The 25138-nt window shown below is 39.4% G+C and overlaps 1 protein-coding gene across 2 annotated transcripts in view; it reads right to left on the bottom strand.

Annotated features, from left to right (window-relative positions):
- Positions 1-25138, bottom strand: part of THSD4 (thrombospondin type 1 domain containing 4) — a 302859-nt gene that overhangs the window by 259857 nt on the left and 17864 nt on the right. For both annotated transcript variants that reach the window (XM_063346574.1, XM_063346575.1), the window contains exons 3-5: positions 21506-21613; positions 17440-17509; positions 389-831 (exon numbers count right to left, since the gene is read on the bottom strand). In XM_063346574.1, coding sequence (XP_063202644.1) covers positions 389-831; positions 17440-17509; positions 21506-21534 — 542 coding nt within the window. In that variant the 5' untranslated portion in view covers positions 21535-21613. The remainder of the gene's footprint in view (positions 1-388; positions 832-17439; positions 17510-21505; positions 21614-25138) is intronic.

The following is a 25138-nucleotide window of genomic DNA, read 5'->3' as shown; positions in this document are numbered from 1 at the left end:
CCTTTTTTTCAAACAGTTAAAATCAGAATGGCTGTTGAAGTTTAGAGCTATTACTTGTTCTGATTTTTATTACTATGGTGAAGATGGAAATGTCAAGTGACAGTGTAGCAGAAAAGGAAAAATATCTCAATAAATCATAAAACAGATCTTTAAGGGAAATAAGATAATCTGCCTAGTACAAGTGAACAATAATTATATCTGTCCTTGGGTATTATCATACAAATAGTCAACAGGGAGGGCAGCCTTCCACAGAAGATGGTAAACGTTGTAAAAGTCAGTCTTTAATAACTTCTCCGTAAGTATTAAAAAAATATCAACTCTGATCTGACATGTCATTCTTAAGATACATCGTTCACAGCAAGGCCAAAATACGAGCATCAACACGTACCTCTTCTCTGGCTTGGCGTTCTGCCTCTGGGACTGGGAGTGCCTGCTGCCCCTCAGCGCCCCCCTGCTCAGCTGGCTGGTGTTTCCGCCTCCAGAAGGAGCTGGGGCCCGAAGGCCAGCCCAAAGCTGCTCCTCATTCCTGTGAAGCGGCACAGATGTGCGGATGGCAGAAATGACATGGCCAGGATAGGCAGTCAGCGAGTCCTCGTGGTGGCGAGCATTCTGATGAGCCAGAGTCCTCTCTGAGGCCGGGTACTGCCGGCCCGGCCGCCGGTAGCCCCTTTCCCGATAATAGGCTGGGAGGCATGGCCGTGTTTGCTCCATCACCCCACCACTGCAGCTCCGAGAGCAGGCAGACCAGGGGCCCCAGCTGCCCCACATGCCTGGGATTCCCCCGCTGCTATCCTCCGGTGCATCGCTTTGCTCTTCTATCCTCTGGGGAACCTGCAGACAGAAGAGATTGACTTAGGAAGGAGAATTCACACTGTAATACCAGGAGAACACTGATATCCTTTTTAATCCATTCACAAGTGAAACTGAAGGACATCGGAAGTAACTTGTCTTATTCATTCCCTGTCAAACAGCTGCCTGTTCTGCCAGTGTAGGAGGAGGTCTCCTACAGCCACCAGCCATTCCCACCAAAAGTATTTTTTGGACTATCTGGATAGGAATAGATTTCCTTTAGTTCTCAGCAATGGAAAACATTGCATAATGCAAAGCTTGGAAATGTAGAGGCTGAAAACTATTATAGTATTAGCAAAGTCAGGAAGTAAGGTCATTTTTGGTGACGAACTTGGGTCAACAGACACTGACTGCTCTCTTCCACTCTGATGCCTCAACAATGGAGATCGCTAGAGGTTGCAATAGTAGTTCAGGAACTCCCATCTAATGTGGAACTTTTTAGGAGAGCAATAACGTAAGAGGACAGGCTGATTTCCAACCAGCCAAAAATACTGCAATAGTTCTCTCTTATATTACCACTTTTCCCCACTCCCCCATATTAATGTTTGGAAGAAAAGAGCTATTCAAGGTGACCCACCCAATCCTACATTCACAGAAATCCCCATCAAATTCAGTAAGACAGGACAAATTGTTGGTCTCAGGTGCTCAGTGACGGTTAGCCCACACTCACCACTCAGCAGCACAGGGAAAGCGAAACAAAGAAGAACCCCAAAGAGAAGGGGGGTTTCTCTTGAAAGAAGCTAGGAAGGATTAGGAAGGGCAGGGACTGTTACCGTAAGGAGAGTTAACCTCTCAAGCTGTGGACAAATATTCAAATATCCTGACCTTGTGGATGGCAAGGTATCAGCACAGCCTAGAAGTTACAACCACCCATCCCCCTCTCCTGTGGGTTCGTGCCCCAAGCTTTACCCATTCCTGCAGCTAGACACAGGCAGGATTTCTCAATGTTTCGTGCTGGGCAGAGCGCTCAACTTTGCTGAATAGAAAATAGATCCATTTTCATTAAACACATAGTTTTTCCTGTGGCTTCCCTTGTCCAACTGGCTAAATCACAAATTTTCAAAGCAGGCTTCAAATGCCTGGATTCTCACAATTATTAATATATAGAACATTCTTTTAAATGAGCATCCTTTAATAGTTTATATTCTGAATAATCTTTGTACAGACAAGCACACACGCATATCAATTCAATTAGGAGACAAAAAAAGGCACTGTCCACAAACAAATGCTTGCCATACCTCTCCAGCCCCAATTCAAGTGTGTAGCTATCTCAAAATGAGCCTTGGAAAGACACCCTTTTCCATCTGTCACTTCTCCCCCCTTCAAAGGATGACCGCCTCAAGACCTAACTTCCATTCATAATTTTGCCTCAAACATGACTGTATAACAGCAAAAGGTTAACATCTACATACTCTGCCCCTGGCCACAGATAACACGCGCAGTCACTAACCAAACGGCGGAGCCCGGTTCCAGGGAGCTCACCTTACCACGGGGCTGGCCTTGGTGGGACGTGGTTTGCAAACCACGGGCTGAATACACCACTACAACACGAAAAGGCAAGCCAGCGCGGGGTTTGTGGTGTGGCTCTGTAATAGTCAGTTGTGGTCTACGTAATCTAAAACATTTCCCCCCTCCGAGGCTGCTCTCACACTTTCATCACTGACCACAGAAAAAACTGCATTTAATTGTAACTTGTGAATAATAAAAAGCATCTGCATTGGTGTGATACGTTACCCATTTCTCCAATGTTATTTGAAAACAGGAGCAGATGTCTCTGTATTTAATATGACCTTTTTCTGTGGGTACCCCATTTGGCATCAGCCTTTTAAATCCAATAGCTGTACAACCTCATACTGCATAATGTCGAAATTATGAATAACATGCACCAAGGTCTTGGTTTCTGGCTGTTACATTTGCTTTCATATCCAGGAACAGAACACCACCGGCTCACAATTTGACCAACTAAACAAGCTGTTCTTCAGTCTGATTTTTTCAGTGAATATTCCCTGTTCATACTTACACTACACAGTAACGTAGCTCTACCACAGATATAAAATTATAACGGTTATACACAGAGGCACCCTTCTGGTCTGATCCCAGTTTGCAGTAGAATTTACTTATTATAAAACTAATAGTCCTTTGTTATCAGACAAGTCAGGTTTCACTTGCCTGGACTATTTCTCAATCATTTCTATGATGGTTCGGTACACCTTTTTTTTAAAAAGCCAAAGACTCTCATGCAGGCAACAACTAAAGTCTACTCATCTGCAAGCAACTCAAGTCACCACTAACATAAGAAATATTTCATTATGCAAAAATAGAAACTGATATAAATAATAGTGACAAGTGTTGACCTGTTGCAGGGAGAACTTTCTAGCTGCCAAACTTCATGGCAGCAAGAATTGTTTCAGATGAAATATTATTTTAAATGACTGAAGGCAATGTAAAGTAATTTCACACCCCTTAATCTTCTCCGTAAGAGTTCTAGACGTAGCATAAGAAGGTTTAATCTAGTAGTTAAGTAAGAACATAATAATAAAACTAACCAAAAAGTAACATAATGTCTTATACTGATGTACAAATTCATCAATACTACTTAGTTATGAGATGCAAAATTCTGAGATGGGAATTTTCAGTAGCAAATCAGGTTATGCACTTTAATTTTTTAATTAAGGTCTCTGTTTTTTTACTTTGAGAAAGATGGGAGCTACAGATGAAACTTTAGAGAAGATGACATGTGATTAACAGCATAATCTACACAGTGAAACCTGCTACGAAAGACTGAATAAATTGCAGCTGCTTAGCTTAAGGAATGGAAAACATAGGGGGCAATAATGAGTCTTCCAAACAGATTACATAAATAAATACAGAGACATTTGTTGTCTCTTTGCAGCAAATTTTCTCCATGTCTATAGCCAACACACAAGTAACAGTGGATTTAAATTTAATCGGAGGTGATCCAAATTAGCTACTAGGAAAAACTACTTAATGGAAAGGCAAACAAAGCTTGGGAACACATGGCCTGAGGAGATCTTGGCACCACAGAGGCCGAGCCCGAACCTCTCCCAGGAACAACTAAGGCATAACTCATCTTCCCCCAGGGCAGAGGAGCTGAACAACAGGACTCACAGGTCGTTCCCCATCCTTCCGTCCTCAGATTTCCAAGTTACTCTGTAGGCAGCAATGAATCCTACCACAGCCCTAGGGTATGGACAAGGAATTACCGGTAGCTACAAGACAGCTGAAGTATTCCAGAGCATCTCAGAAGCACCACGTACTCAGAGATACATGACACTAGGTCCTTCCTGCTATCCCTTTAAAAATTACCCATTAAACAGCACACTTTTGAAAGGGAAGAGTTTGAGCCTGCAATGGGAAACAAGTGAAATGTATACTGAATTTTCCTTGCCAAGTCATGAAAGTAATTTCTTTACTAGAATCACATAGCCTGCAAAAGGGAGAGATCAACTAAGCCATTTAATCTACTTTCCCATAGTTCATGATTGATTCCTTCTCTAGGTGACCTAGTAATATTCATTCTAACTATAAATGCACCATCAAAGAGATTTCTGTCTACTGCAAGTTAATCAACAACCAAATATTTTGCTCTACAAATTCAATCTGTTTTTTCCCTTAATTTCACCCCTTAATTCTAGCCTTTTCTCTCTTTCCTATATGTTTTCAGTTACTTGGCAGGGCAAAGTTTGTAAGTGGCAGTAATACATTTCACTAGGTACAGCTGTATAGCAAACAAAGTAAAGAAAAGTAAGGCAAGCTTTCAGGCGTGCAAGTGCTTGCAATTTCTACACCTGCACTAACTCCTATCACGTTACTATCAAAGATCCTTTAAATCAGAAAATGTCTTCATAATGACGGTTAGGCACCAAATATCTCCCAATCTGTCACCTTTCTAACAGTGAGTGGCAAAGTGAATTGAGGCTAGATTTTTAGAAGAGTAGTTGCAGGGTCACTCTTCTTCCTTTCCATATCAGCTTTCCGCATCCCTTTCTGTTCTTTTCCCACAGTTTTTCTTGTATTTTGCTAGTTTTCTACTTTTGTAAACAGGAGCTGCGTTACATTCAGGCTTCATTCTGACAGTCATCTTTTTCAAATTAGGCAGAGTTTCTAAAACAGTTTGTTGTTTGGTTGGTTTTGGGTTTTTTTTTGTTTTTTTTTTTTTTCAAAAACATCATTCATCTATATAATAAATACATGAGGTCATTGTGTAAAAAGTATATAAAGACTAAAACTTCCAAAAGGAAGTACTTTATTTACCTAAATAAACCTGGCTGAACTGAAAACAAACAAAAAGCCAGAAAAACACCCTTATTTTAAACAGTCTCAAATTATCTGATTTAATCAGAACCTGTTAGAAGCTCAAAACTTCTCAATATTGCGATCATTTATTTAGAAATAATATAAGAGAAAAACATCAATACCAGCCCAAAGTCTGTTTCAGGCACGGTGAAGCAGATAAGAGAATTCCCAAAAATGTTAACAAAAATACCACTGGGGACAGGCAGTCTATGGGAACAATGTAATTTCAATTTTATTTTTTATCTTTCTAAGAGATACTAAGACCCTCCCTGTTTCTTGGAGGTTTGGTTTTTTCCTCCCCGTTTCTTTGGGTTTTGTTAATTTATTTATAAAATTGGTTTGTTGTACAAGACTTGTAAGATAATAATTGTGATTTAAGTTACTGTTTTTGAACACTAAACAGAGCAAGTTAATAAACTTATTAAGACAGCAGAAGTCAACACAGAAAAGAGGGAGATGTTTATCCATGTGGCAGACAAGAAAACAAATTCTAACTCCCCTGTTTTCCTTCATTTTCCTCAGGTCCATGCAACATGCATCGTATTTGCTGCCTTGGGTTGACCAAGTTAAGAAAGACAATTAAAAACACACCACCAGAATCTTCTCTCAAACGAACTGTGTATAAATCCCAGGGACTTAAATGCTAATTAGGCATTTATTTTGTTCTGCATACAAAATCTTCAACCCTGATTCCATGCAGAACTAAATAAATGCACCAGGATTATATAAATCCATGGAATTTAATCCTAAATGCAGGACTAAAAATCCATAACTAGCATTCCACATTGCCATGAATTGTAGAGGAACTACAGTGCAATTAAGTTTGTTTACACACACATTTTACTTATCTTCAATGAAACAGGCACGAGTATGTGGATTACAGCTACTAAAACTCTGTATTATCATGGGTAATAAATTGAAAAAAAACTGAAAGCAGAATACTTTACTATGTCTCTTGCTTCCTTAATTACATCCTTTTCTCTTTTTATGTTCCGAGGAAAAAAAAAATAATCTAACTTTATATTTTTTACTTGCTTACTTCCAAATTTTAAGGATTTCAGAAATTTAAAGTTGCCCTATAGAATTTTAACACGTTTAGTAGCTTTTAGGCAGACATTCTCCACTAAATCACTGGTTAATGCCATACTTGTCATTCCTGTAACTTTAGATTTATGACAAGCGTTGAGTCTTTCCTCACTTTTACGCTACTACAACCTTAGATCTTACTGAACTAAACATGCAACCAGTAAGTTGACATAGATTGCTTTTTAAATAGAAAAATAGTTTATCTTGAATTCATATAATTCAGCAATCACTCTGATCCTGAATCAAAAATTCCAGCAAAAACTAAGAGTGCACAAGCTGTTGAAATACATTGCAAATTTCTAGTAATAAGATCCGCATCTCGGGATTTCAGCAGTTGTTGAAACTATACTATGCAAGAATGTCCCTGAAGAGGAAATATCACGAGAACTGAAAGCCACAAATATTTCAAATGTAACTAGTTGTGCATGAAAACAACTGACTATGCTGTACTCATCTGACAAACACTGATCTTAAATACTGTAGGATACTTCATCCTATTAAGCTATAGCTTACATACAAATTAAAATTTCAGAAAAACGGGGGGAAAGTGGGTAAATCAGAGGCCCATTTAAGCCAGCATGGTATTTCTGACTGCATGGAAAGGTTTAGGGAACAGTATAAGAACCAGGACATGTTCAGAGACATCTACGGACCCTCTGCTTCTAGCTAATCGGTAATTTAAGGGCCTCCTTCAGCTAAACACCATATTCAAATTGTTTTTAATACTAACTACTGGACTTAATCTCCATGAATACAATTAATCCCTTTTTTAGCATATTTCTGATCTTGGCTTCCAAAAGATTGTGCCGTTTACATTGGAAAAGTGCTTCCTTTCCCTCTAGTTACTCATGCAGCCTGACAATTTCACTCTCCCCCCCAAATTTTTCAGTTGTGATAAATGAAGAGCAATCATTCTGTATTCTCCTTCACCACACCACAATGTTTGATTTGAAATCACTAACACAGTCCAGCTACAGGCTCTCTCTCTGAATTTCAGCAGTCCTCATCTGTTCAGTCTCTTTTTGTAAGGAAAACAGGCCAGAGTTTGGAGTGTCCTGATCCTCAGCACCTTTTCCACTCCTACATTTTGACATGGGTGTGTAATGCTGCATGCGGTACTCCAAATGTCAATTAATGACGGACTTCCACAGTAATAATGATCACAATGCTTGGTGACAGTACATACTTTTTAACCAGCTACAAAATTAAGTAAGCTGCCATAGCCACAGCCAATGTTATTAAGTATTTTGCAGATACCGAGTATGTTAAAGCAGTCCAAAGGCAAAACTGAAAAGGGATACAAGACAATGGCAAGCTTTAAACATGGAGATATCTAAACCAAATCAGACATTTCTGGTTCTTTCCAATTTCAGTTTAAATACAATGATGTTATATTTCATCGATTTAATTTCTAACGTGCTATCCGGTAATTCTTTTTTCTGGTTAAATGTCCTGAATTTAAATGGATTCATGAACAAAGGAACTACATCATATTCCTAATTATACATCTGAAAGGGATGCAACAGGCATAAATGTATGTTCTACAAGGCTTTATGGTATTACTTTAACCCAAAGGCAAAAAAATTGTATCCAGAACAACATTTTATTACCTGCTCAGAAAAATGCTACCCATGATATTCACTCAGTAAACTCATGTTCATGCGCTGGATGCAAAGTGGAATTAACAAAGCCATTTTTTATTTTAAACTACTACTATCATACTTGTCTTGTGCTTCCCATAGCAAAGAGCCCTAATCCTGTTAATATCCCCCAACACTCTTTAGGCATTTTTTCATAATCTCTTCCATGGTCCTTCCCATTATGCCACTTGTGGTAACCCATGCTATGACACTAAACTGTCACCGTCATCATTGAAGGAGTGTCAAGGCACTTGGAAAACATGATCCCTTCTTATTTATTTCACTACCCCAGGGTCGCACCTCCTTTATTTTATAGTTCTGACTGTCTGACGATTTCGCTAGGGCCCAGCCTGTCGCAGAAGATGCGCATGCAGCTTTTATCATGGCCAGGCTCAGCCTGACTGACGATTCAAAAAGCCAGTATAATGGGATATTGTCATTACTAAAAACACGTGTGTCATATTTGGGATGAGCTGAACACAGCATTCTTCATGAACGTTCACCATCTTCCTATATAATCGATCAGTGATCGATCCCGCACAGTAAGAGCTAGTCTTTGCCCTCTTAAAATTTCAAGAGTATAAAAACAAAAGCCGGGGGACTCAGAGGAACTAGAACTGAACGGCATTTCAGAGCAGAGCATGCCAAATTTTGAATGGGCTGAGGAAATTATAGTTTAGTTTTAGAACCTGTTCAAGTGTAACGTTATTGTATTTCCCTGCCAGTGTTGTAAACACATCCATGGAACTGGTTTAATTCTTTCACCAGTCTAAGCATCTTAAAGGAATATTCTTCCAGTATTAGCTCAGCTGATTTCCAATAAAGGCCATACTTATATAGCCACGACAATTTCCCAGCAGAAAGTCTTTACAGTCCATTTTATAGATGTTCATTTGCAACAACTGTATTTTTTATGCCTCTTACAAGAAACATGTGGAACATTGGTGGTTTGATAAAAAACAATCTACCAAAAAAAACCCTAAAACTTGCAGATAACAACTTCTCAGATCTCTCAAGGCTAGCAGAAAAATGGAGCAGAGGCCAAACAAAACATCATGACACAATGCGTACATGTCTGCCTGGTTAGTATGCTCAGCTATTTTAATCCTTCAGTGCATTTTGGAAGCCTTTAATCAGAGATGTAGTAAACCATTCGAATTTTACAGTACATGGTAAGTGTAAATATTACCAGCTTAAACGATTTGGGTTTCCGTTCTTTGTATAAAAACTCTGTCTGAACATCTGTGCCTGTGAAGATTAAAGGGCTAAAAAGCCTGGAAATAGAAGACCTTTGTATTCGCGAATCACTGAAGGGAGTTACAATGCCTGGAAAGCTTAACTGCCCCTTCAACCAACTTCGACCACATCTGAAGAAACTTCAACATTATTTAAATAGCCTAGAAAGTAAACAGCTCTGAAAAACGCTCAGAACAGGTTTTGTGCCAACACAGCTTTTCACACCAAGACCACCTCCATTGTGCTCTGTGAGCCTGATGTTTCAAGGAAGAGGTTTCTTTCCATTTTTCTGTGAGACCATGAAGTACTTCCAAGTAAACAGATGGCTCACTCCTCACCTCACATCTACGTGTTCCATACAATCACTCCTTATCAACAGTAGGACTGGTGCTGATTTACAGTAGAGATGATAAGCATCAGGCCCTCACTATATCACAAATTAGGCTTCTTTATTTTAATAAGCAATGTCCTCATCATTGGCTATCATCTGTGACCTGAGTTACTCAGCTTGTACTACCCTTGGTAGTACAACAAGGGTACAAGAGCTGTGGTTGTACTACTACAACATGTAGTACAACAGCTGCGACAAAGCTGTTGCCATTCTATCATATTTCTACACTTAGAAAATTCTTTGGGATCCACACATGGTGGAAACATGGCTTTTATTTATTCAGTAATTGATGTAACACCTCTCAAGATCTCTCAGTGAGCCATCCACCCGTCACTCAATGAAGCAGAATCATAAAACAGAAAGCAGCATTCCCCAACAGAAGAACTCCAAAAAGCTTCTCATCTTTACCACCGCTCTGATCCAAAGCCCGGGGCAGAACCAGCACGCAGCACTGCTCTGAAGGAAGATGAGAAGCTTATCTGCGACCTTGGTAAGCTCACCTGCTCTGGAATCCAACTGGAACAAAGGTCCTTTCATTTTTTTTCCAGAGAAACACAGAATGAGCTTTAAGCCCCTCGCGCTCCGAGCTTAAAGTTAGTATTTTTTAATTAAAAAAAAAAAAATTAAAGAGTTCGGATGTCCACAACAAAGCAGGTTAAAAATAACAAAACCATTGGCCTGAATTTTTCAGAGAGTATATTTCCATAAAATACCCTATCTCCTTTCCCCAAACAAAGAATTTTATTTCCTAACCATTTTAATGCACAACATCAAGGACAGGGAATTAGTAACAATGCAGAGATAGCAAGAAAATTCTTTCATCTGTTCTTCTAAATATTCTGTTGCATTAAAAGGCTAACTTTAAAGGAAAAGTCTTGGCATGGACTAAATAATCTCTCCTGTTCCCTAAAGATCAGTGTCATTAAAATAGCAATGTTGTTAGCTCAAAAGGCTCTATTTTACCAAAGTTTCAATGAATGAAACAGCATGCATACCTATACAGTTAAAGTCAAGCAACGGTGCAGAAGGCAATCAGATATACCGACCAGGGGAAAACTGCAAGAGGAATACAGACTACATTTCAGTTGGTACTGTTTTATAGAACTGATGTGCATGAAAATACAATGCTAATGGACAGCAGTTATAAACAATAAAAACATTACAAGCTTAAAAAAAGCATGACACCTGCAAACATTGTTTCAGGGAACACGTACGCAGCAGCTGTATGCAGATAGGTGGTGACTAAGCTACTCTAGTAAAATTCAGCGCAGCGTAGGCAGCCCAGCAGGACAGAACCACAGCAACTCTGCAGTAGGCTTGTTGGCAAGAGCTGAGCTCCAGCTCAGCAAGTCCCCACAAGTTACACATTTCAGTCGCTGCTGAGCTTAGGGCAGAGCTTCACCCTACCTGGATTGCGAGGAAGAACACAGCCGTCCCTTACACGCTTCTGCTCCTCAGGGTACACAAAAGCAAGGTGGTGACCAGCTGTGGTGGAGATCCCACCGTAATCCTTACTACTCTTAAGCACCAGCCCTGGTGTCTTGGCCAAAAGCCAAGCTTAGATATTAACTACTTTGTCTAAGTCCAGTTTCCTCCAGTGTTTCAAGGATATAGTAAGAGTTGCTTCATGCTTCACATTTTACTCTGTTACAGTGTGTTCAGATGTATTAGGCAGCTGTATCCTTCTCAGTTAACAGAATAGTGACTTTTATGGGGTGTGGTAGGGTAAAAAAACAATGGGAATGAAGAAACATTGCCATTCACTCTCATTATTACAACATAAATGAAGGTGTAGGATCACATTTATACACAGTATTTCCTATATGAATCCTAAAAATGTTACCATAGTCAGATTTAGTAACAAAATCCTTGTCACTTGAATTAGTACTAAAGTTATCACCCTCTCTGCACACTCTTTCCCACTTACATCTTCACCATCCTCTTTCTACAGCCAACTAGAAGCACCTAGCCCTAGCACCTTAAGCCCTTTGAGGTGGTGTAGCGTACTGGAGCAAGCAAGGAAGATTGCCAGGGAAAGCAAAGATGAAAAGACAGAAAGATGAAATCAGTGGCCTACTTCTTAATTTTTTCAAAGACAGAAGAGAGCAAGACCAAAACTAGTCTCTTTGCTTTTGCCCCTCAAAGTAGGTAGTCCAATTAACCTAAGAATATGCCAGAATTCCCTAAAGCCTTAGCACTTCATTTACTTGCCATGTATAAATGTTCCATTCCTAGGACAAACTTCAGGGAGGTACATGACTGCCCAGAAAAAGGTCTGTCCTACAGCAAACAAACATTGATGTTAAACAATTTAAAAACTCTAGATAAGGGCACAGGCAAGCAGGGAAGATGCAGTATTTTTAAACATCTTGTCCAAAAGCAAAGGAAAAGTGCATAGATCCTCACGGTCAATCCACAGTGACAGATTAATTTGTTTAAAAAGAACTTCTGATAAGCTCCTAATTCAATTTCACATGTTCTGCCAATGCAGTCAACACAGCGTTATTATGTAATGGATTTAAGGAGAAAAAGGAAAACAGAGGTAGCTCAGAGATCACTCCTTCTAGAGGTAAGGAAAACTTCTGTGTCTACTGAAAAGAAACAAAAGAATACCAACCCCCAGCCCTCCAACCAAACCAGAAAAACCTACCCTCACCAAAACCCAATACAATACAGAAAGGAAAGCTGCTCTGAAGTAGATGTTAATTGTAGAAATTCCCTTTTGTGAACAGAACTGCTATTTGAGCAATGATGGGTTTTAGCCATTGCACTGCATTGCTACTCAGGCTGCACTTCCACAAGTAACTGAACTGCTCTAACAGCTCAAGGCAGGCAAATGAGGGATCTTGGCCACCCTTCCCTTCCCCCCAGTCCTCTCTTTTCCCTCAGCTTCTGCTCCTGATCCTCTTCCTTATTTCTCCTGACTTAGCAGTGCAAGTCAACAGGCATATTTGAATCCCACACAAGGCGGGGGGGAACAGAACGCCGACAACACACGAAAAACCCAACACCACATATCATAAAGTATATTCATCTCCAAATTTTGTGGGGAGTACAGCTACATTCACTTGATATACAGATGCTTTTCATAGAGATGTTGTGTGTCTGATAGCAAGAGATAACACCAAGTTTATTTCTTCTTTAATTTAGAGCCAGCATAAAGAAACACCACTAAGCCCAAACAGGCTCAAAATTCTTCAGCAATATTGTAGTGCCCCAATACTTGTAAAAATAAATCCTGACACTTCTTCCATACACTGAAAATTAGTTAAGATATCGTACCTCCACTGAAGTCAATACTAACCTACAACTGAATGACAAGAGGATACGCATAAATTCAAAGCAACTCCATTGCTTCAATGCTACTATTTAATGCTATAACAAAAGCAAGATGTTTAAAGAAAGCAATATTTACGTCAGGAATTTTATTTGGACAAACTTTACTACTATTTATGTTACCAATTTTACTAAAATAAACACGGGATAAATATAACTACAGCTTACTTTCTTAAAACAGCAACATATGATTAGAAATCCACCCAGGAATTACTTCTGAAAAATCGGGAATACAGACTCCAGTGGTTGCGTGGGAGGAGGACTGTTATGTTTCATAGTTTAACCTTCTGTTCATCACAGTATGACACTTATCAGATAAGGTTAAATAATATTTATTCAATAAAATAAGCGTAGGGAGAGAGAACAGAGAGCTTGACTGCATGATGAGCAGCAGGAGGGCTGTTCATATATCCACTACTGATGGACAAGGAAAGTTCATTGTTCAAATATTAAGAAAGATTTCAGTTTAACCAGTTGCAGACAGCTCGGCTGATTTTTAAAATGCCAAGTGTCAATTATTTGGTTTCATATAACATCTCCTCCTTTTTTGCTAATATTGATGAGTATTTTGGCCTTATGGAGGAATACACTTGACATTTAGAAATTATGTACTACGAATGAGGAGTAGATCATGAAAAAACCAGCCTCTACAAACACTACAAACCCTGTCTTCAGCAAGAAACCATAAGTCTTTTGCATAGGAATTTTTATTTCTATCTAATGAACATACCATGTTTAATGTATTTGTATTACTGCCCAAACATGTGGTATTTATAGAGATAAGATTAACAAACAGAGCAGTACCATAAGCTCAGATGTAGGAAGATGTAAAGATGCTCTTTGTTTTCAGTTTTTGTGCACTTTTGACAGGAGAGACAGCATTGCTTAAAGTAAATAAGCAAAAAAGCTACTTCTACATAAAAATCAGGTAGCCAGGTATTTCTGAAACTAGAAATTCTCTATTGGTCAATTCTGACTTTGTATGATGGATGAGCTTCCAAGACTTTAATTTCAAAATTATAAAACCTAAAAGCAGAAAACATTGCCCAGTCAAATGTTTTTCCCCCCAAAAAAGTATCTGCTTACTAGCTAGTGTTTGAAACATTTTTACTTTAATGGCCAAGCTTAAGTTTCCCCAGAGTAACAAAAGAAGGGGAACTGAAAGGGAATAGTAGTGCGTTTAGTTGTGGGGGAGGACACTCCAGAAAGCGGAAAAGTTACAGAATAAACTGCAAATGAGAAAAAATAAAACTTTCCCATTTGACCATGTCACACACACCACACACACCCCAAGTCTTAATTGCAGTATCTGCACTTCCCTGCTATGGAAGTAATTTGGCTCATTCTTCTAGCTAATAGTCCCCAGACTGTCATGCCAGAAATGGATTTTTGTGTGTGCATCTGAGGAAAGCAACCTGCTGAGCTCTCCTCTCCCAGATTTTGTTGACGAATTTTCCCGTTAATTTTATTTTTTTTTTTAATTGCTGCTTGATAAGATAAACATCTTTCTTCATGTTAAAGTCCTAAATGAATGCCACTAAGTCAAGAGTAGCTAAATGGCACTTTAAGTAGTTCTAATATACACAAAGCTAAATGAAAACTCTGACAAGTAAGAGTTCGGAAACGACAAACAGATTTTTGCTCAAAAATCTACATTGTGTCAGCCTCTCTGAAACTAGTATGACTTTAAACGTGGATTACAAAGAAAGAAGAAACAAAAGATGAAAAATTTAGCAAGATTCTAAAATAAACAGAAAATAGTATTCCCTGATGTTTATAAGTGTTTTTAAGTCCTAAAAAAACAACATCTCAGCTGAACTGTGGGTGTCCAGAGGCAGTTACAACTGGATTTCTATCAACTGCTTTGGGGACTGTCCTGGGGGTTATTTCATTTTCCCAAAAGTTTTAGTGTAAGAAAAAAAATCAAGACTATTTGGAAATATTTTAATGAATTACTCAGCCAAATACCCAAGTCCAGTTCTCTGATTTTATTTCCCTGTCCATAGCTTCCAGAGCAAAAATAACTAGATGCAGGGTGCAAAAGACAGAATCCAAACACCCTGCAACACTGCACGTTCAAGCATCAGTTGTGCACACATGCTTAACTTCAAGCTGCAAAATAAACACACGCTAAGGATTGGGGTATAAGCTAATGTTTTATTAGAAATCCAGCTCTAGTTACTCAGTCTCCACACATTGTACCCTCTGAGCGCAATATGAAAGTTACCAGCCACCTCTTTTGTTATTCACTACATTGTTAAAATGACATATTGTTCATCAAATCCTTCCCCCCTCCTCTCTCTTTCTTCCTGCAAAACCGACCTACTCTCACACAGAAGAAACTCTGCCAAAGAGCAGAATGATCCACGCAGAAGTACACAGGAGATACTGGCAAGGGACGCCAGCAAACACATGGCCGGGTTACTGCATAAAAAGAAGGGGAACAACCTCCAGAGCTACAAAGCTGAGCACTCACACTCAGAAACACGTCGGTCTCGGCCTTCACAGTTCCTAACAGCCCCTCTTGCCTGGAGCCGATAGGTGGGTCAGAAGGTTTCTGAAAAGTTTAATAAATGCAGACTTCCAGTCTAAACACAGTTTGGCATGAATAGAATCGTCTCCCGTAGTGTAAGAGCCGAGAATGACAGCCAGCCTTGGAGCCTGTACGAGATGGTCACTAGGAAACCTCTGCTTCTCTTGTTTTCAGTAAAAAGAACAGCTCCAAGGTGGTTACCGTGCCCCTTAGTGCCATGCATGCCTCCAGCCTCTTTAACGAGTACAGAAGACACTCCAGACCCATGGCATTTCTCATTCAACTGAAAACAAAGAATCTGATTTTATCAAAATTAATTCCGGAGCTTCAGAGAATGAAGCAATTGTTTCTCTGACTTACTCTATTTTAGTTAGTAGATTTTTTTTCCCCTAAGGCCATTTGGAAGCTGGATTGCAGCATCTCTCCGCTGTCAATGTTACAAAAGAATGTCTAATTAGACAGAGTACTGAAAACAGAGCAGCAGCATGACCATCTCAACTTCACAACAAAATGGAAGAGATCTAAAATAGGGAAAAACACTATGTTGTACTCAGGTTTAGAATTGAACACTTGGGCAGCTTGAGAAATGCTGCAGACTGGACCGTGCCAGTTTCAGACTGCATCATTACTGACCCCATTTAATTTGTCTTACAATTAGGCTGCACAAGGAGCTGAACATGGCAGCTATGTTCTTCAGGAACTATGACTATCGGATGGCTTCAGGTCTCTAGTCCGTACCTATGGAGCTATTGTCCAAATAATTTTTCACCCTAAAGACAGTGGCATATTCACAGAAAAAAAGGAAACCCTCCAAACCTGCCTTTTACCTCCTTTAAAACATATGGTTTAAAAATAAATACACATCTCCTGTTATTATTTAAAAACCTATAGTAAAAAGCAAATTTTTAAAAAAATATGTTATTTGATACCTTTAATAATGAATTGGTTGCGTTTGAATACTAAGAGATGAGAACAACATCTACATAAGGTCACAGCCCATAAAGGGAAAGAAGATCATTCAAGGGGTCTCCCCTCAGGTCTCTGGTCGAATCAGCAATACCTACACATCACTCCTGACAAACATTTGTCCAACACATTCACAGAGACCTCCATCACGGAAATTCTGAACGTTAGCCAGTCAATATGGTCTATTCTTCTTTATTACCTTACCATAAGAAGGTTTTTTTAACAGGAAACCTAAGTTTCCCTTGCTCCAGTTTAAATCCATTTCTTCTCATCTACTCCAGCACAGACAAAAAGAAATGCCTTCTCTTTAGCACTTGCATTTGGAGATTATATCTGCCTCCTCCACCAGTCTTCTAATCTTTAGACTAAACAACCTGAATTCATTCAAACTTCCCTCAGAGGCAAGATTTTAAAACCTCTTGAGGATAATCACTGCTGCTCTCTGTTTCTCTCCAAACTGCCCACTACTTTCCTGAAAAGCAGTGCAAAAACCTAACTTAAGTAGTCCAGCCGAGACCTCAGGAATGCTGAGCAGGATGGATGGCGCACAGGCTGCAAGCTGCCTTAGACAGGCCGATGTCTATGAGTGAGCCATTCATGAGAGTGCAACAGGAAAGTTCAACAGGTTCCAGCTCCGATCTCTAGCAATTTAAATCTAGCAGCAGACTATGGTTTGGGTCCAACTTCTATTTCAGACATCTCCATCTCTGTAAGAGCTACCTATGAGCAACCAGATGCTTCTGCTAATCACTCCATGTTTGAACGCTGCTCTAACTGATGTGAATTCTTCTTCCCCTTTGTCTTACATGATGAAAATGCTCCAAAGCTTGAGTAAGCTGACAGGGACCTATTTGTGACCTACAACACTCCATACAATTACTCAGCTAATTAACCATGATGAGCCTCTTTTAACCAAGTATCTATTCATATTAAAAAAAAAAAAAAAGAAACAAAACCCACACACAAAACAAAAGCCACATTATTCCCAGAACTTTATTTAGATTGCATCGCTTTATGCATCTTACTCTAATGTTTTCTACATTTACCTTTAAGTATACAAAATGCTAATGCATTCTAATGCTTACCTTTCTGTGTTCAATTGAAGGCTGAGGGATGACAAACTGAAATCCCAGCACTGCCAAGGAGCCGAGAAGTCTGAAAAAGCAAATAGTGAAAGAGAAGATATAATCACCACTAATACCAACCACACATCTACAATCTATTACAGGGCTTCATACCACAAGAACTTACTTAGACACTTAAATACCATTACTAACAAAAGCAGACTCACTGAACTATATGAAACTTTCTTATGACATTCTCTTCACAGCAGGCAGTACCAGGTACACAGGTATATTTGCCCACCTCCACAGCAAAAGTGCACCAGGTAGAATCCATTGATAGTATTTCACATAACTTTATGTTTAAATTAAAATCCTATTGGCAATGCACCTTTTAACGTCTCAGCATTTGGTATCAAACTGACATATGCTCTGCAAGTTTTCTAAAGCGCTAAGTAAGAATTCACCTATCTGTGGACTAAGTCTACTTCTAGCTCTGGCTCCTCATTTTACAGGTGAACGCTCCACCTCCAGCACACAGGAAACATGCAATGAATCACCATGATTTTGCAGAAAATAGGTTCTTCCCCAGTTGCCTAATGCTTGTGGAAATTGAATAACCTAATGGGCACAGAAGATGGAAAGTGGCAGACACAGCTCACCAGAGACTCGGGATAAGCAGCCACGCATCACCCCAGACCCCACACCTTCAATCTGAAAGGAGTCATAACGGGAACTAAGCCCAAACAAACTTTGTTCTGTCAAGCCTCACCACCATAACGACTCCTAGGAGCCCATTACAAGTTAGGCTCAGTTAGCTCAGTCTTTTGTTTGCTATAATTTGCACTGGGGACTGGTTTGCCCTCTTCTAGCAAGCCCCTTCATCAGAAAACACAGAAAGGTACAAGAATTAGGATCAAAATGTCTTTATTTCTACCAAGAGTTTGATTTTTCAGTCTACAAAGAGTATGCTTCAGACCATCTATAATGGGGAAAGCTGCTAATGATTTGCTGAATTTCAATGCAGAAGTAAAACTGATGGATTTGGGCACAAAATCCAGCTGCAAACTAATGGACCAGACAAAATCCAGCTGTGCTTCCTACTCACAGCTCCTTCCTTTGCTCCCTACACAGTAACCCTTTAAATATTTCTCATTGTTTCAGGTATTTTCAGACAGACCTCCTAAACAGAAAGAAGGTTTTTTTAATAATAAGCATTTCATAACCACCAATACAAAAATTCTAAGAAAAATGTTTTTCTTGAGTTTTCTGTGTTTGTTCATGCTAATATACTGCAAAAGGAACCGTTAGGTAAGTATTGATTGCACATGGCCTGTCATCACCTCATCACCATAGTCTATGCCCCTCTCTCTCAAAGCAATAAACCCTTCAAAGGCAAGAAAAAGTCATTACTTCCTTACTTGCCACATCAATTTAGAAAAAAAACCCACAAACAATTAAAACACTTCCTTCTAACGGACTTTTAAAGTATTACATTTCACAAAGCTATCATTTGTGATAAAGCCAAACAGAGGGGAGGTGGCTGAAATCAGAGCCAGTGTAAGGCACTAGAAAGAAACCACAGTAGGAGTCAAAACACACAGTTCAGAGCAAGGCCCATAACACAGCGGTGGATGGAAGCCAAAGGCATGAATGAAGAAACTGATTTGCCAATCACACCTGGAATCAAAAGTAGAAGTAGAACTCAGACGGCCAAACTGCAAAATGACAGCATCAAGTCTGTCTTTAACTGACCTGCATTTCCCTTTTTCAAGCGCTCAAGTGATCTCTTAACTATTCTCAAGGAAAATATGACAAGCTTCTAAGTAGGCAGAGCGCAGTCTCTGACAGGCCCAGCCTACATCTTCTGCAAATTATATTTAACTTCCTTTTCAGAATCTTCCTACCCACTCCCTGCTCCCTATAATCCCTCAGAGCATGTGAAAGAAAGTTCAAACTTTGCATAAGGAAATGAATGCTTTCATCCTCAACAGGACAGGATTTTTCTGATCAGTCTGAAGGACTACAGATTTCTACGCATAAGTTCTTCTGAAATCATGCACAAGGTTGGGAGTTCTAAACCGAGTGAGAAATGTAATCTTCAAAGCAAATTACTTACCAGATTAAAGTTTTCAGTTCTAAAATGCAAACTTTCAGTATGTGTGTGATTACTCCGTGCCAAGCTTTTCCTGACCATTCTTTAATGAGGTTGCACTGTAATCACCATCTGTATGTATGTGCTCAAGGACAATGAAGCTAGTTTTTAAGTTTGCTTCTGTATCTGCAGTTGGATCTCTCAGAAACAACAGTATCAGCCCACTATTTCAAACACATAGATCTGCCAGGAATACTTAGGCTAGCCTGAGGTAAGCCTCTAGCTTCAAATCAGTGTGTGGCAATTTAATTTTTTATATGTTATTTCCCTCAGTAGCTTGCTTTGGCTAACTTCTCTGGACTAAGCTTTTTTATTTGTCATGCTTGACTAACGTTAGGCCTCCCAAGCTACAAAAATAGGCTTCTCCAATTTCAGTGGGCTTGTTTCAGGTATTCTTACTGTGCAGAAAAGCCAAAAAGAACAAGTGCTCCTCAAAATAAAACAAATCTTTTCAAGTATATGTGAACAGGTCAGGTACCAATTGCAGCTGATTGATGGCTGTTTAACTTGGGCTCTGTGTAAGAATCTTGCTGGTACAGACCACACTTTCACAGCTATGGCACTATTTGGAGCCAAGTACTTAGTTTAAAGCAAAGACAGGCATTAAACTGTCAGTCTATCCAAGTCACAAAGAGCAAACACGCTCCTTTCTTTAACTGGCAATTTCTCTTTAACTGGGGAGGCGCAGAGCAAAGTAGTGTTAGCTCCATCGTAGAAGCAGCAAGAAAAAGTTTGCTATTTAACACCTCATTTAGGAACACCTCTCAGAGTTCTTCCTCTGTCATTGCAGTGAGTATTAGCTCTCCGTGAATGAAGCTGCAGCATACCAAAAAAAGATTTCTTGCATGGCTGCTGTCTCTTAGTAGCTGTACCTTATGAAGGGCTATCACGGCCAACTGTGGATTGTCCAGATAGGAGTGAAAGTATTTTAGCCAAGCGATTAGTACTGACTAGTGCGGTATGGCTCTTGTCTCATATTCCTGACTTTCTCCCACATGAAAGTCTGCAGAACAGCCCGAATCTGGGACAGCCTGGGAGGAGCTATGCAGGGAGAAGTCTCAACAGGAAAGATAACACCGGTAGTATCATCAGTAATATGCGACAGATCCATTTTGATGTGGAATTTGCTCTGGCATAGTAGGAGAGTGCCAGAACTGCAACTCAAAGACTGATGTCTGAAATTCACAAGAATGAAGGTTAGATCAGAGCTGATATTGACAGTTCCTCCATACAATGAAAGAGCATGCAGCTGTCATTCCTCGCAGGAGGTCAACTGCTGTTCCTGTAGCATCACAGCTGCCTGTTGTCCCTGAATCCGCTTGCCCAACTACAGAACTGGACAGACCAGCTTAGAAACAGCTAAATGTTTCCTTTGTCAGGAAAGCTGTTTGAAAGGTCTTTCCTATGTTTGCCCACTGGCAAACTGTTTCAGGAATGCATAGTATAAATCCCTGAATGAATTGCAGCACAGGTACTAAAACATGTAAACCAGTAATTTAAGCCCAGTGACTGTAGTTGTACAGCCTCATCAAAAAAAAAGGAACTGGCATACACTAACAGATGCTCTAAGCATAAACAAACAATGAAAACTTTCTTTTTTTACTATCGCCAAAGAATCCTATGTCTGGTATGCACATACTTGATTATTTGGTCTTTGAATAAGATTTTTATTTATCCTCCTGTTGTGGTTTGGGCTGGGCTGGCCACTAAAACGAACAACAGATGCCGTTAATTTCAGAGGGTTCAGTTAGAAGAGGCTTAGCTGGAAAGTAAAATTACTGAAAAGAAAATTGGTTCTGTTTTACCTCAAACCAGGACGCCTCCTATGTTACAAATACCTTTAACACCAAAGCAAGAGACAACAAAATTGATAGCTACTGCAGTGTGTTAAGAGCATATTAAATAAGATTTTAAATGTTTTATTGCATCACTTACCTTAAAGAAACTATTAAGCTGTCTACCATGATCCTTTAATGCAGGGTGTCTTGAAGTGAAAAATACCTCTTCACTGTAGTGCAGCACAATGCCGATCACACACAAATCCTACAGAAAAAGAGGAAAACATTAACACTGCTTATTCAGTATTCTCCGGGATGCCTATGAAACTGGATACAGATCTACGTCAGTCATCTCTACCTCAATTCTTGGGACTTCACAGCAATTCAAACACTGCATGTTACATGAATTGACTGGACACACCCCATTTTTTGCAACAGGACTTCAACAGTGCCAAAGTGCTGTGCTGAAAGGCTACAGGATGCAGAATCTTGATTTAATTCCCAAGTATGCAAATCTGATGTTAACCTTACTTGCCTTTTTATCTCACGTTCTTGGTATGTCGCTTGTATGACAATAAATTAAACAGCTTTATTTAACAGCTTGTGTTAATAGAATTCATAGAACTGAAACTGGATTACCCATTTCTACTGTATAGTAATAATATTATTACACTGTCCATTTTGTGAGCAATACAAGAGTGATCCTCTTGTGAGTGCTCATACAGTCTGCAGAAAAAAACCAGAGCAGCGTTGTTCCCTCTCTATTACGGATGGCAAACACAGCCACAACGAAGTTAAATGCCGTGCCCACAGTCACGGAGGAAATCTGGAGTTCAACAGCATTCTGAATACAAATTCAACTGATCCTTATTTCTAAAGTCCTATCATTGCATCATGACTACTGCAAACGCACAGAAGCCCTACCAGCCCTTGAGAGGTTATTACCTGCATACACTCTCATTTGTTTGGAAATACTCTCAAATGTCCAGACATCTGGGAAGTCCTTATTTTGGTAAATTTGTAATCATATATTGGACACCTAAAATGCCGCTCCGGTATTTCAAGCAGGAAAGGGATCCTTGCAGTAGGGAAATACAATATAAATTGCGGTGGGTGGGGGGAAGAAGGGAGGGTAAGAGGAAATAAAACACTATTAGGACTGAACCTAAATCTATATATTTCAGAGCTTGGTCAACCGCTGTCTGTATCTTGCCATTTACAAGTGATTACATGTTGAAATGCAGTGGAGTGAGCAGAAACAAGAGAACATTGCTGTTCATAGATAAAGAGCTCTCAATTTCTGTCAGGCAGCCTGATAATTACAATCTGCCTAGAAAGGGACAAGACTTACAAGAACTTAAGAAATGTGCAGTTAGAAAAAGTACAGATCCTGCCACTAGAAAACGTGGATTGTTTGCAGGTAACTGGACAAGCTAAATTCACACACACAAGTAAAAAAATCAAAGAACAAAACAAATGTTTTAGGAAGTTACAAAATATTTCTGACAACTTTAAAAGAAAATTCCTCTTCTTTTTACTGTTCGATTGTTTAGCTTTTTAAACGGATGGCATTAAAGTTGAATACTTGGGAAAGTACGACGACAGAAGTTCTGCCTGTAACAGGTTTAAGTTAGTCATGAGGAAGAAGCATTAGGGCTCAGCTAAACTTCACCCTCTCTTTCTGCAGTTCCATGGCTGGTAGATCTAAGAGGCTTTCTCAAACTTACCAATTTTACTGCTTAATGTCGTGCAACTGTTTTTTAAAAGATGGGCAGCACTTCTGAAAACAGATTTTTAGTCTAGATCTCCTGCAACACTTTACACTATTTGAAGTTTTAGCACACGGTTTCAGAAAAAGCTACATTCCTTTAAACGTTAGGCAAGTCCACATATACAGCACTAACACAATGCATTCAGACAGATCCCCTAGGATACTATTTACTAACAGACATGTTGAATCGCGAAGCAAACAAATGTCTTGCTTCCTGCAACCTGGCTCTTAAGTACCAGACACACTGAGGCAATAGTCTTTTATATCACATATTGAAAATGAAGGATATGCACGTAACATGGATTGTAAACAACATGGGTTCAAGTTCTTATCATTAGTTTTTTCCAGATGTACTCTCTTTCAGTTTTTTTTCACTCCAAAATAATCTTTTTATCCAGCATCCTTGTATGGAGGGACACAATCTCAGCTGAACATTGTTACAGGATACAAACCCACAGAAAAAGAAATGTGCGCTCCCCTAATCCACTCTGTAAACTGCACCTCATTTGGAAAGCAGAAAAGATACTATTATAGATCTAGTTTTGCAAAGAAGTGGGGAAGGAACCTCCGGTGTTTCTGGAGATTGTTCTTAAAAAGAATGCCTGAAGTCCGCACATATGTTTTCAATTTTTTCAGTTCGTCTGTATCTTCGTTGTCAATGGCAGGCTGCATTACAAACTGAACTTTCAACAGTATTTCAATGCCTTTTTCAAAACACTTCTTACTGCACCACACAGATGCATTCTTTTGCAGTATCATTTGTAGCACAGTGTAAAAACTGCTAAGTCTCTAAGCAACTTTAAAGCTCGTTTTCAAAATTATTTCAGTGCTTAGGTGCTTACAGCCTATTGAAAGAAATGTCATACTGGCAGTGGTGTTTTTGATAGGAAAATGTGCAAACGTGACAATCATTTTCCCTCCAGAAGATCCAGGGCAAAATGAATATCTGAAATGGCTAAACAGTTAACACTAGGATTAAATAACATGAATTTTGGCATGGAAACTGTCAAAAACCTGATGAGGTGTACTATGTGCTAGTCACTGCAGTAAGTCTTGCAAATGTAAAAGCCAAATTACCTTCCCAGAAGGGGCTTCGGAGCACTATAGACCTATTTAGCAAAAGACTTTCTAGTAACCCTATTTACAGCAGAATAGATATTAATATCTCAACTGGAAGAGCCCACACTCCTGTATTTCGGCGGAGTTAGAAAGACTTTCTCCCCTGCATTACAATATTTGACATTTCAGCAATCTTCCCCATTTCACCTCCAAGCAGGGTGAAAACAAAATCTGTGAAACTAAGTAGGGGAAAAAACAACAACAACCAAAAAAAACCCACAACCATACACACCCCCAAAAAACCAAACCAACCAACCCATCACATAGGATGGAAGGATTCTGGAGAAATTCTAACCCCCTTCTCCAGAACAACCATGGCACGAGAATCAAAGTGAGAGGTGTTTCAGTGTACATAATACAATGTGCATCAGGTCACAGAAAATGAGACTGGATAGTAAGATCCTGGTTAAAGTCTCCTCCCTTTTCACACTGCAGGTGAGTGATCCTCACACCTTCAAACTGCTGCTGCCAGTCTCAGCAGTTATACTACCAAGTCATCAGCCGTCCTTTGTCTTGGTATTTACTGAAATTTACCCTGACGCTTACTGTCAGCTTTACCTGCAGAGTCTCCTTAACCATCTCAGTCCAACAGCCCATTTGTAGTCAGACACTGCAGCCCTTAGATGAGCGTCTAAATTAAATTAGTAAAGAAAACCACTAATTTGTAATGGAGATTTCAAAAAGGGACAGAGATGGATAATGGCAGTAAATCAGAAAAAAATAATCTAGTAGGCTCATAGGCAGTCCCAGAAATTTGCCAAAATGGATACAGTAAGATTTCTCAGCGAGTTAAATGATGCAATACACAGAATTATCAGGACAGACACTACAGAAACTGTACAGAAACTTAAGAAAGAAGAAAGTCAACAACGATATTTCCCCCTCGGCTAATTAGCTTAA

This window comes from Chroicocephalus ridibundus, chromosome 9, assembly GCF_963924245.1.
Source record: "Chroicocephalus ridibundus chromosome 9, bChrRid1.1, whole genome shotgun sequence".
Classification (NCBI taxonomy): Eukaryota; Metazoa; Chordata; class Aves; order Charadriiformes; family Laridae; genus Chroicocephalus; species Chroicocephalus ridibundus.
This window is presented reverse-complemented; position numbering and strand designations above follow the sequence as displayed.